Raw genomic sequence first — 13,929 nt, 5'->3', positions numbered from 1 at the left:
GTCTTCAGACACACGAGAAGACGACATCTGATCCCATTATAGATGGTTGTGAGCCACCATGTGGTTGCTGGGAATTGAACTCAGGACCTCTGGAAGAGCAGTCTGTGCTCTTAACCGCTGAGCCATCTCTCCAGCCCCCTGGACAAACTGTTATTAATAGCTATAGCTACGAACTTCGTCTTACAAAATATAAAATTGCAGTAGATATCTCTGCAGGTATTTGCCCCAATCTGTAAATTTCTGTTCTCTTCCACAAACTGAACAGCCATCAACCAAGCTGATTAATCAGTCACCTCATCATACCCAAAGTCACAGTTAACTGAACCAGACTAGATATGTAACCTCAACTAGCCAACCACACTCTACCTCTCAGTAACTTAGAAGAATGGATTACAGAAGCTTTGGGCTGGCCACATTTGGTCAAGAAGGTGTCCAAGATCCTTTGTAGAGAATTAAAAGAAAACACTATTTGAGGCCTAGTGTTTGAGAAGGGAATCGATGCATCTAGCATAATTACATCATTTGGTAGTGTTGTAGCATGAGAAATTAACATACAGAAATCAATCGCTTAGGCTAAAGAGATGGAGCAGTTAGGTTAGGTTAAGAGCACTTGTTATTCCTGCAGAGAACTGGGGTTGGCTCAGAGCACCTGTATCAGGTAGCCCATAATTGTCTGCAACTGTCAATGCAGGGAATGCCCTTTTCTGGTTTATTAGGGCACCAGGTCCACACAGGGTGCACATACATATGCAGGTACTTACCTATGTGTATATATATAATCAAAATAGGTGTTTTTCAAAGTAAAAAAAACCAACAGTTTGTAAACACAATGACAATAGAAGGGAATATTAAAATGCCATTTACAATAAAAATCGCATAAAACTCCTATAAAAACTCAACAAAAGAAAAGCATTTCTCAAAAATAAACAGACTTCAGCAAATGAGAGAATCTATAAGTGTATCAATTCTCTGTAAGTGATTGATCAATGTATGGTGAATCCTAACAAAAATACCAACATTATTTTCTGGATTTTTGGCAAAATAATTATAAAGTTCACATGAAAAAAAAATGCAACGGTACCTAGGAAATCTCTAAGAAAGCAGAGCAGTGAGAGAGGCATCGAAAGAGATGAAATAACTGATAGGACGTAATGATGAAATTATAAGACAATTAACAATTAAGGCAGTAAACACTGTGCTCAATGGAGCCGAAGAGAAAGAAGCTGGGCATGAGAAAGAAGGGCCGGCACACAGCTCTAACCCCTCTGCAGGAGGCTGACACACGGGCAGCACTCGAACCCTACCTCAAGACAGTCAAAAGGCCCAGTACCTAGGAAACTTTGCAGAAAAGATAACTGTAGTTTTTCTTGGAACAACTGGATGTCCGTTTGGATGAGGGAAGCTGGTAATAATTTTGGGGCTTGGGATATGAGTCAGTGGTAGAGAACTAGATCTAGCAAAAACAGAGCCTTGGGTCTGACAGTACAAACAACAGCATATACTAGAAGAAACCATAGAAATTCCATATAAACATTACAATAATTAAGAACCAAAGGGAGAGACCTTTTAACTACAATTACATAACAGAAATATTGTAATATATTGTCGATATTGTCAAAATGTAACTGACTGATAGTAGCCCCATCTTTGAACCACCACCTAGCTACACCAGTGCCACAGAGCCTACAAGGGTTTAATGAACATGAGTTCATAATACACATGAACACTTAAGTTCCTTTGGTTCTGAGCACCACTATTCATCCCAAACTCAGGTTAGACAATGATCCAACTATAAGCTGTCTTATTTCTATATTATCTATGTCCTAGGCTTCAGTGACAAGACCATATAGACTCAACCAAAGAGATTCATTTCTAAGATTTTTCAATCTAACAGAAACAGGTAAAAACCAAAATAAGTTAAGTGTCTGTTCCCCTCTCATATTCATATATAGGATACTGTAGTGGTATCCAATTAAATACTTACGCTGATTCCATCAGTGGCCTGTTCCTCACTACCCGCCCTAATGTTCTGGGTTCTCAAATGAAAGGCACATGCACAGCCTTTATATGTGGATATGCCTAAAACAACTCAGTGGCTGGGCCACTTCCTAACCTGCACATGGCTAATCCACTTCCCTCCAACATTCCCAAGTTATTGCTTACTAAACTGTGTATTCCACCTTTGTTGTCCCGGACCCAGTCAGAGAGCCCTTTTAGGCTGCAACACCCCCCACCCGCTCCTACATGGTGGCTACACTCTCTGTCCAGTACCTTCTCAGATGTGGTGTCTTATTTTTTAATTGGGTACTACAACAGGATACTTACACATAAAAGGGAGAAAGACGGAGAGCAGTACATTCACCTCAAAAGCCAAACATTGACTTCTGAAGGTAGATGAGATTTAGGGAATCAATGTTTCTTTTCCATACTTTTCTGGCATCTTTTCACATATTTAATAATGATATGATAGAAAAGTAGTTATAGGATACACAGACCTAATCTGGAAATCCAAAAGGATACTGCAACCAGAAAATTCCACACCTATAGTACACAACATGGAAGTTAGTAGAAGTGATGTGCCATCATAAACAAAATAAAAGTTATAAAACCATATGATCGATTCAACAGAACAGGGCATTTGAGAAAAACTCAAGAGTGTAGAAAAAATTTAACTCAAAAACATGGCTACTCTGGCTGGAATACAGATGAATCTTTCCAGAAGACAGAGGTAAACAGATCTCTGAATTCAAGGCCAGACTTGTACAGAGTAAGTTCTAGGTATAGAAAAGCTTAGGTAAAGACAGGGTGGTATGTACCTTTTCCCAGCACTGAGGAGTCAGTAGAGAGGCAGTGCAGCAGAGTGGGGTGTGGCAGTTTGGCTGGTGGCATTTCAGTTCATAGAGTTCAGTTTTTTACCATAACAGTTTTACAGACAGGTTGAAGAGAGAACAAGCTGACACAGGTAAAACAGAATGACCCAGAGAACGGCAGGAGCCAGAAGATGAAAACAGATCGCTAGAGTTAGTTTGAGGCCAAGCAGAGTAATTCAGTCAGAAGTCGAGAGAGAAGCTAGCTTGAATCATTCAGCTTGGAGAGGAGTTTTAGTCAGAACAGCTGAGTTGAACCAGCCAACCAGAGATCATAAAAAACTAGAAACGGTGAGTTTATTCAGTAGTCTCAGAGATGATAAGATACTTTTACACAAAAGGAACAGAGAGCAATATATAATGATCACCAAAATAAGCCAACCCCTATCGGTATAAGGGATGAGAAAATGGGGGTTGGGGATTTAGCTCAGTGGTAGAGCACTTGCCTAGCAAGGGCAAGGCCCTGGGTTCGGTCCCCAGCTCCAAAAAAAAAAAAAAGAAAAGAAAAAAGAAAAAGAAAAAAAGAGAAAATGTTTAATGCTTTCACACTAAGACCTAGAACAAGACAAAAATACCCACTTGAACTGCCTTTACTCAACACAATACTAGCTGTCCTCCTCAGTCTAATCAACCAAGAAAAAGAAGTAAAGAGCATCTAAAATGTCACTCTGCAGATGGCATGATCTCATACACAGGGAAACCCAACTCCACCAAAATACTAGAATTATCAAAATTGCAGAATACAAAATCAACAAAACAAAATGAGTAGCATATCAATACACCAATCAATTCCTAAAGTATTAGAATGGCAAAACCAGTGTCATCTAGCCATCTACAACAGCTACCAAAGCGGGTTAGGGGGCACAGAACTAAAAGTCTCAGACTGAATACAGAATGGAAGAAAAACATCTCTCCAATAAGAACCATAACACTGATAAAGAACCTATAGAAAATAAAGAAACATAGAATGATATCTACATTAACCCCCGTCTGTCTGTGTGTGTGTGTGTGTGTGTGCGTGTGTGTGTGTGTGTGTGTGCGCGTGCGCGTGTGTGTGTGAATGAAGCTGGAAAGATGGATGGCCCAATAGTTACCACATACTGCTCCTGCTGAAGCCCTGAGTTTGGTTTCCAGAACTCATGCTGGGTGGCTCACAACTGTCTGTAATTCAAGCTCTAGGAGATAAATAAATAAATGCTCTGGCCTTTTGGGGCACTCCTACACATATGGCATATGTAAACACATGCACATAAATAAAAAAGAAGGGAAAAAAAAAGAAATGGGGCAGGGGAGAAAGGGCGAGATAGGAAGGGGAGGGGGAAAATTATCCTGGATCTCAAAATTGGGTTCCTAGACAAATGGCAGCAAAATCTTACACTGATTGTCAATCTTCATTGTCAATTTGACTGAATTTAGCATCATTATGAAAACATACCTATGAGTTTGTCTACATATTTTCAGAAAGGTTTGAGTAGAGAAGTTCCCACCCTGAATATGGGGCTGTACTATTCTGTGAAGAAAGGAGAACCATACTTGAGCACTAGCATTCCTCTGTGCTTCCTGCCTACAGTCACAATGGAACCAATCACCTCACTCCTGCTGTCTGCTGTCTGCTCTACCACCAGTGGACTGCAACTCTCCTTAAATCATGATCAAAAGCAAACCCTTCCCTTCACAGGTTATTTTTGCAAATTATTTTGTCACAACGACAAGAAAGGTAACTGATACACTTGGAAGTATCTTTAAAATGAAAATTCTTCTTTTTTTTTTTTTTTTTCCGGAGCTGGGGACCGAACAGGGCCTTGTGCTTGCTAGGCAAGCGCTCTACCACTGAGCTAAATCCCAACCCCTAAAATGAAAATTCTTAAGCTCTATACTAGACCTACTGATTGAGAGACTGAGACTGTAACCCCTAAAGTCTGCTTAAATAAACTTTCCAAGTAATCTGACACATGTTAACATTTGAGATCTACTGAAGGAAACCATTTACACTACTCTGGGGGTACTATGGAAGCCCTGACAAGTCCTGCTAAGTGGCTAAACTATCTCACATGGCCTCCCTACCAAGTACTATACATGAACAATCCTATTCTCAATCTTTAGGGAAATCAGTAACTGTCTTTTACCATAAAGTAACAATCAGTGTATCTCCTAGATAACAGGCAAGCAGCAATGTTTCTTATGACATCTTTTCATAAATCTTTATTCCCAGGAATCATAGGTCCCTAAAATAGTCACAGAAAATAACCAAAGGATCCACACAATGGCTGAGAAAATAGTCATCTTTTAACTTCCCTAAACTCAAGCAAATTTAACATTTTCTTTGGTTTTACTAATGTAGTCAATAGTAAAAAGTAGTACTAGCAATACTAACAGAAATCATAAATCTTTTCATGTCATGTTACAATGTTACTTGTCAAAATATTGTTCAAATTTAACATAATCAGATCCAACTCTGCACCCTGCTTTAAAGCTAATATCATTTAAACTGTTTTCTAATATAACTCTCTGATTTTTTCCCCCTCAAACAGGGTTTCACTGTGTAGCTCTGGCCAGGAACTTGCTCTGTAGACCAGGCTAGTCTTGAACTCAGAGATCCGCCTGCCTCTGCCTCCCAAGTGCTGAGATTAAAGGTATGAGCCACCTCTGGGGATTTTCTCTGATTCTGCATATTAAGGTATTATCAGACAGCCAAAAGGATTCATAACCCAGAAAAGCTGAGACTCCCCAGATAAAGGTTCTCACATCAAGTGTTATAGCCTCCATTTAGAAACTGATAGGGGAATCATTTCCTAATTACCCAAACTGGAATGCTACCAGAAATTAATGTGCAGGGGGCAGATGTAAACATTTCTCATTCTGCCTGCAATAGTCTTGTTATCGTTCACTACAGATTGAATTGCTAATAATGTTCCAGCTAAAATATTACAAGAATAAAACATGGCACGGCTACATTCACCAACCTTGTTCTCTAAATGTGCTAACCCTGAAGCTCACTGACATACCAGACTGTCTTCATCCACTCTTGTGTATACTACCCCGGAAGAGGCTGTCAGCACACAAATTTATTTTCTCTCATAACTATGCATTTACCCAATTTTTAAAATAAAAATCGACTCTGAAAAACAAATACAATAGTAAACTATACATTTAAAACCCAATTACTGCTTTAGAAGTAGCTAAAAGTTTTGTTCTTTTTGCCAGTAATTTTAACTTTTAACTAAGTCAATTTGACTGTTAATCACTCTGCCACAAAACAGAAAAAAAGGAAAATATACATATTAACTTGCTAGTGCACTGAACTAAAGCTTTTAAAAATAAAAATATTTTCAACTGGCAAGATAAAGAAAAAGTGGGAAATTTATGTAAGAATGTTTTGGGGAATACGTCATATTTTATTCTTCCCTTTCCTTTTCTCTGTATGACTGAAAACTGTTCATCAATAATAGTTGTTAACAAAGGGCATATAAGGCAGATTCAAGTCTTGCCAAACACGAGCTCTTCCATTTTAAAGCTATGCTTTGAGGGGCTGATGAGATGGTGCAGCGGTTAAGAGCATCTGCTATTCTTAAGATGGACTGGGATTCGGTTTCTAGCACCCACATGGCAGGTCACTACCATTTGTAACTCCAGGGACATAGGATCTCACACTCTCTTCTGGTCTTTGGGGGCACCAGGCATGTACCCAGTTTACTTAAATACATGTAAATACATGCAAATGTAAATACACATTTAATAAAAAATAAATAAATCTTAACAAAAATGACTTTTTGAGATGGTTATCACTTCAACTGTCCATGGGAAGAGGCAAAGGCTAAGGTTATTTTTGTCCAATTAACTACCACTTGTGAGATTCTTGGTCAACCTTTACCCACTTTGCCTGAGGAGGGCAGTGGTAAGGAGATGAAGCACTGACAAGTAAAAACATAGGCTTACTCCACAATGCAGCCATCTGATTTCAACACTATACTCACTGAAGGGAAAAAGAAACCTAAAAAACAGATAAGGAAATGCTGCTGAGGAAAATCTGGAGTGACAACTATTTACTTGTACAATACTAACTCCAGAAAGAACAATCCTGAATGGTGAGGTAGGCAAATTTGAAGTTGTGTTTGTTCCATTTATATAGTACAGTCAAGGCCCATAATCAAAGACTAACTTTAAGACAAAGTCTAATAACTGTAGGAGACCTTCTGCCATCTGTATTGGTCTCCTTAGTGACTTATTCCTATCAGCCATTCCTCCTGGCTGACCCTGCCATTCATTATCCTTTCATTTCCACTCTACTTGAAGATGCAGGGATACATGCAGTCATACAATCAAACTTAACCAAGTAGCTGTGAGCACAGTTACTACCTATGTTATAAGTAAAAAGGGACCTAAGTTCCTGCTTGATATCCTGTTTGTGTTAGGTATTAAATTAAACAAACATAATAACTTTCCTATGCCCATTAGTCTAGTTGGGAAAATGTATACTCATTCTCTCCTTTCATATACAGCATTCGTACTCATACAGTTTTACACACAAAGCCAAGACACAAGAAAGCTGACTAAAACAGTTAATAGTGATGAGTAATAGCAGTAAGATAGTGCAAGAAAATCAGAGCTAATGAAACAGCCAAAATATAGACTAGACTGCTCTATCCCTTTATAAGACATAAGGTATTAGACAGTGGATAAACATAATGAACTCACATATAAAAAGTACTCCATGTCAAACAAGGAATGGCTGCAAGAACTGCAGAGTTCAATCTTAAAGGAGCATCCCAACACCTAGTGCCATATTTGTTCTCTTCATCTAGTTATGTCTGGATTGATAGACAGAATGGAAACTTGCTACGCAAGTCATTTGCACAGGCAAAAGTCACCTAAAGGTCAGTCTAATTCTATTTCAGAAATGAGGAAACTACAGGCCAAGAAGGCTAAACAAGTTCTTTGAAGCCACAGAAACTTACATAATTCTGCAAAGTATGAAGGATTTGCTTTCTTTAAACACATTTTAGAGATTTCTTTTATTCTAATCTAATTAAAACCCTTTCAAATTCATGATTTGTAAAACTAAGTACATGAATTCACTACAGTTCAAACCATGGATTTAAAAAATTAATCTACCTGACTTCCATACACAAAGCAGTAACTGTCTGGTTGACTTCCTGCCTAGGAGTAGACCACCTCTGTAACTACCAGGCTTAAAGACAGAAGACAGAAGCTTCATGCAACTCTCACGGAAATCACGCTCCACATACCAAGAATCTAAAATTTTAAACTGAGAGAAATTTAGCGGTGATAAAAATAGTAGGGCTGGTGAGATAGCTAAGGGGGTAAAGATGCTTGTGCTAACTAAGCCTAACGATCTTGCGTTCAACTCCCAGAACCCACAGATGCAAAAACTGTCCTCTGACCTTCATACATGTCACAGTTTGCATGCATATGCACATGCATGTGCACACACACACTAAATAATTGCAATTAAAAATTTTAATTTAAAGATAGAAACACTTGATATTTAGTGAATGCTTACTCCATGCCAATTTAACTTTTCTAAATACAGGACAATTCATCTTTCAACAAATTGATGGGATCTTATAAATACTGGCATGTCTAACAATGCAAAACAATATATAAGTGTGTGTGTGTGTATTCTCATGTTCTCTCTCTCTCATGCACATATATATATACATGTATATATATGTGTGTGTGTGTGTGTGTATATATATGCATGCATGCATGCATTCTGGGGCTGGGAGAGGGAGAGGGCCTGAACTAGGAACCCGTACACTTAGCCAATATTGTTCAGTGCTTCTTAAAGATAATTAGTTATCAGTGATACTGATGTCACTTGCTACTAAAGGGTCTATCACTGCCATGGTTCCTGAACTTGTCTCTGAGAAAATTCTCAGAGCTCCTTAAAGTAGCCAGATTCATTTTTTGCTGCTTGAAACCAACAAAATCATCTTAATTGTAAAATATAAGATAGGGCCTCGTTTTCAGAGCCTGAAACAAATGATAAGCATATACCACAGATATAGCATTCCTCTACATTTAAGTGGAATGTGTATACAAAAGGAACTCAGATTCTTCAATAATACTGTCTGCCTCGAGTCATTAATTTAATTTAATAGGTAAACCAATACAAAGGTAAGGCTCAGAGTCCTGACATCAGACACAAGACCTCAGTTCAATTTCTGACTCTACTGTATTTTATTTTAGATGGGTCATGTTGAACAAGTTTAATTTCTAAAGTGCCATTTCTGCCCTCTAGAAATAAGACATTCACAGGTATATATCCTATTGCTATAACGAACTCTAACCCCTCCGCTAACTTAACAAGATGTGGGACACGCTCAACATACTCTGGATGTTACGTAACATAAACAACCTGAGATAAGGTAGGAACTTCCATTGATAAAGGCCACCTAATGATCAGAACTAGAAAAAAAAAAAAAATGACTCCAGACCCACAACTGAAAAAAATCTTTCTTCCAGACTACTCTATCACCTCCTGGGCCCAACACTCAAAGCCACCTAGAATCTGGTATAGTTTTATGCTTTGCTCAACTTAATCTCCACCCACTTTTCTTCAACCACTTACCAAATATTTACTGAATTTCAACTATATTTGAAGCATTCAGATAGGAAATGTTAGAAAATAAAGTTTTAAAAAAAAGTCTGCATATCCAAAAAAGAAAAGGCTAAAAAATAATAAAATTAGTATAGAGCACCACTGTCTCCTCCTGGAGTTTGGATCAGTAGGTGAAGGTTATGAATGAACAATAAGGAATCTGGAAGGTCTGGATAAGGACCTTGCTTTAAATACCTTACGTTCAAATATCTGTATTAACATATAATGTACAACACCAAGCTTGAAAGATCAAAATTGGGGGGAGCAAGATAGCAACTGGGTAAAGACAGTTGCTATAAAACCTGGTACCTGCGTTTGATCCCCAGATCCTACATAAAAGTGGCAAAAGAGCTGATGCAACCAGGTGGTGACGGCAGAGGCAGGAGGATCTCTGTGAGTTCAAGGCCTGACTGATCTACAAAGCAAGCTTCAGGATAGCCTGGGCTACACAGAGAACCCTTCTGGAAATACAAACTAACGAAAAAGAGAACTGATACAATGAAGCTATCCCTACCCACACCTGGCATGTATGTACTAGTTCACACAATGTAACATTTAATAGAAAACTCGAAATTCTCTTTCTGCAGGAAGTTTTCTCTCAGCCTGGCAACTACACTGGCATTTTACTTTTTCTGACATACCCTTACATCTGCCATGTTAACTTAAGGTCCTAGTTTGCTAACTTTCCCTATACTGTACACAATCTTTACCTCAAACGACTCACTTTAAGCTCCATGAAATCAAGACATATATTTTCTTGAAAAACTAAGAATACGTCTGCACACTGGCTTATACATAGCTTTAATAACCATGCATCTCAATAACTAATATCCTACTATCTCATCTTAGTAACATAACACTTACCATGTTTTTACAATATCAATTTACAAAACTGTACTTTATCTTCTATCAGAAATCATAGAAAACACAAGTGCCTAAGTTAATTCTGAAAAGATAATAAGACTCAATATATTTAACTCAAAAAACATCAATTAAAATACAAATGACAGAAATCAAGAAAAAGTAATGGGTGGAAATTACAAATTCAAGTCGGTCCTGTTTTCTTTGAAAGTAAGCTAAAAGGTGGAGTGGACATAGCTACAATTTCATGGGGAGTAGATGCAGGAAGACAGTGAGTCTAAGGCCAGTCAGGCTACAAAGCAGGACTCTTGTCTTAAAAAAAAAACCAAAAAACTGACCATATATATATATGTAGGTACATGTATGCATGCATATATGGGTATGTGTGAATGATAAATCATATGATTCATGCAACCCTTGACTTGTGCCTGAATGAAGCTCTCTCTCACAGAAATCTGCCCATAGTTATAATAGGTAATTAACACAGGACAAAAAAAATAGTATATCAGTCATAGCTTTGTGTTAAAAAAAAAAAAACAAAAAAACAACCTGAGTATCAAAAAAGGCCTGTACTTATAACTCACAAAAGTAATTTAAAGAAATTTATATCACATTTACATAAAATTCTTAGTACAGTATCTTAGATCTAAATATTCGACAAACAGGAGATAGTAAAAACAGTAACCACCACACTACAACATTCGTGAAGAAATGACAGATTGATTAACTGATCACTTGATTTTTCAACTGACAGTCGTTAGGCAAAAGATAGCAAACATAAGAAAGAGAAGAAAACGATGTAAAGACACGTGTCTAAAAGAAATGGCTGAGAGAAAGATGGGATCAGCAAAGACAGCATCATGCTACCAAATGCAGTTTCTAGATCACCTATAGAGAGAAGGTTAACTCAAAATCAAGTCAATAACCTCATAAGCAAACTTCTCAAACACAATTCAGCTCTATCTAAATCTTAGACATAAAAGCTGGGCTCTAATTTTTTTTTTTTGAAAGATTAAGAAGGGGCCCTATTTTATATTCTACTGAATATGTTAAGTCAGGTAATCAAACACCAAAGCGAAATGTGATTAAGTCAAAGCACCAACACAGTGAGGTCAGAATTCGAGCAGCCAATCAAAGGCTTAAAGGCATTTCCTGCAATATTAATAGTCAAAAGAGAAAACCAATCACAGAAACCTCCAGCTTTCTTTTGACAGTCAGAGAAGCAAGGGAACCAATCCACACACACCCGTGGTTGACAATAAGGCGGGACTGAAGGTTCATTGAAGAAATTCTTCAGGGTGCAGTTACTATGAACTTCGCACACAAGTAACAACACTCCAGAGTCGTAAACAATGTCAAATCAGAGGAACATCAGTCTTGGGTATAATTTAACCGCTGGGAAGAAGGAAACAGCATTTGGCAAAAATTTGAACATCTGGCCAAAAATGCAACTGTCAATGCGGACGCTCTGAGTCCTCAAGTTGTAAACAGCCATATCACATGCAACTTCCCCGGACGCTGCACGGGAAGCGCAGGCCTGGAGGCTAGCTCCAAGCACTGGGGCCCCGTCCTAACTCTGCGCAACCAAGGAGGGCCAGTCCGGCAGGCAAAGCCCGCGTACGGTTCAGGGGCTCGCTAAAGCAGAGTCCGGGACGGAGGTCGCTGCCCGGCCGCAGGGTTGCATCGTCTATTCCCGCGGCACCTCCTCCGGCGGGCAGCGCAAACCATCACCCTCCTAGCAGGAAGATGCATGTTTTGAAAGAGCTTTACTTTTCCTACACCGTTGCAAAGGCAATTTCATGCACACACGAATTTTAAAATGTAACGAAAATATCGCCTAGTCAAAAGACCCCTCTCGACCATTTAATCCCGCTCCCAGGGAGATGTCTACAAGGTAAACAGAGGCCGTACGCCAAGTGCGGCCGGCGCATCCCTGCGCCATTCCCGGTCGCTGCTTACGGCAGGGTCCCCTTACGGCAGCGTAAGCGGCGCCGAGAGCTAATCACAACACTGGGACGCAACAACATGGCGGCCGCGGGCGGGCGCTGCGCCGGCCGACAGGTTTACGCTACTCCGCCGGCGTAGGGTCCGGAGCGCGCAGCGGCAGCGGCGCCCTCCAGCGAGCGTAGAGCGCTCTGTGAATGGCGAGGCCCGGCTGACAAAGGGGAGGGGGGAGGAGGGAAGGGGGGGTAATAAACACTCGAGTCCCTACCGATTCCTCCTCCTTCTCCATCCCGGTGGGCATCTGGGGCACGGCCCGGTTGATGGAGACGCAGTCGTTGAGATCAGGCATGTCCTTGCCGCGGTAGATGGGCAGCGGTTTGGCGGCGTCCAGCGCCCGCGCTCGGAAGGAGAGTTTACTCATTGTCTCCCCGCCTTACAGGAACAGCCCGGGCGGCGGCGGCGGGGCGGGCGGGGAGGGGGGAGCACTCCCGCCGCCTCCTCCACCTCCTTCCTCAGTGCAGCACGGCCGGCCCGCTCCTCCTCCTCCTCCGCACTGCCCCCGGCCCCAGCATGGGCGCCCACCCCGCCCAAAAACAGCCCCCCGCCGCCCGCGGCCGCTTCCACACTCTAGATCCGCCGCTCGCCCGCCCGATCCGCTCCCTGCGCCATGGCCAACATGGCGGACATTACCACAGCGGCGGCGAGCGATCCCGGCAGCCCGCGCGAGAGCGCGCCCCCGCCGCGGGGACGCGCGTCGCCCTCTCCCTCCCTCCCTCCCTCCTTCCTTTCCCTCCCCTGCCTGCCCACCCACTCTCTCCGCGGCGCGGCGCGGCTAGCCAGCCCGCGAGAACGAGCTGAGTCCGGGTGCCCCTTGGCCGGCCGCTCGGCACGCAGGCGGGGCGGCAGGTGCCAGGTGCTTTCGGCCCGGGCTCCGGAGCAGGCGCCTGTGCCTCCGCCGCCGCCGACTGGCTCCGCGCTCAGGGCTCCCTCGGGAAGGCTCCGAGCACAGGATCGCCCGCCTCAGGGGGCAGGAGGCGGTCCACCCCCGGGCCACCGGCCTCCACTGGAGCCTGCCTTTAGACAGCTCTGCTCTCCCGGATGCCTGCTAGCTGATTTCGCGCCTCGGGTTTGCGCATCCCGAGGAGGTACGATAAGTCCGCTGCGTCTGCCTACGCCGAGAGGCACAGCCCTGCTGCGTCTCGCGCTCTGAAAACTTGGGCAGTCCCAGTCCAAAAGAGCTCTGCAAAGCTCTTTTAGGCACCTGAGCGCACCCTCGCCTTCACCAGGAGGATGTTCTTGGTAGACACGAGGGCTCCTAGTTTGAGGCTACTACTTGAAGAGTTGCTGGACGCAACAAGCGGACTTGCACCTGTCATCCAAACTTTCTTAATTTGATGCCATGCATTTCTTTGATTTCAAAAACATGCCGGTTCTTAAAGGTTCCACTTGAAATCTCTAATCAGAGATAAATGTGTGTAAAAACAGTGGTTACTGCGACGACTCAAAGAGTTTAATAAAGTTCCGGACTCCAGTTAGCTTGCGTGTTACTGTGTTACAACCAAACTGTTGGATAATTAGTAGCAAGAATCGTAAATACTTGAAAGGGAGCCGCAAAGATGATAGTCCAAAAAATGG

At 41.7% G+C, this 13,929-nt stretch overlaps 1 protein-coding gene across 2 annotated transcripts in view; it reads right to left on the bottom strand.

The window, feature by feature from the left end:
• The window catches only part of Epc2 (enhancer of polycomb homolog 2), a 91,644-nt gene extending 78,631 nt beyond the window's left edge, over window positions 1-13,013 (bottom strand). For both annotated transcript variants that reach the window (XM_032903264.1, XM_032903265.1), the window contains exon 1: window positions 12,563-13,013. In XM_032903264.1, coding sequence (XP_032759155.1) covers window positions 12,563-12,715 — 153 coding nt within the window. In that variant the 5' untranslated portion in view covers window positions 12,716-13,013. The remainder of the gene's footprint in view (window positions 1-12,562) is intronic.
• Window positions 13,014-13,929: the final 916 nt, after the last annotated feature.

The sequence above is a fragment of the Rattus rattus genome, chromosome 5 (assembly GCF_011064425.1).
Source record: "Rattus rattus isolate New Zealand chromosome 5, Rrattus_CSIRO_v1, whole genome shotgun sequence".
Taxonomy (NCBI): Eukaryota; Metazoa; Chordata; class Mammalia; order Rodentia; family Muridae; genus Rattus; species Rattus rattus.
Note: the sequence above shows the minus strand (reverse complement) of the source record. Positions and strands in the feature narration are given on the sequence as shown.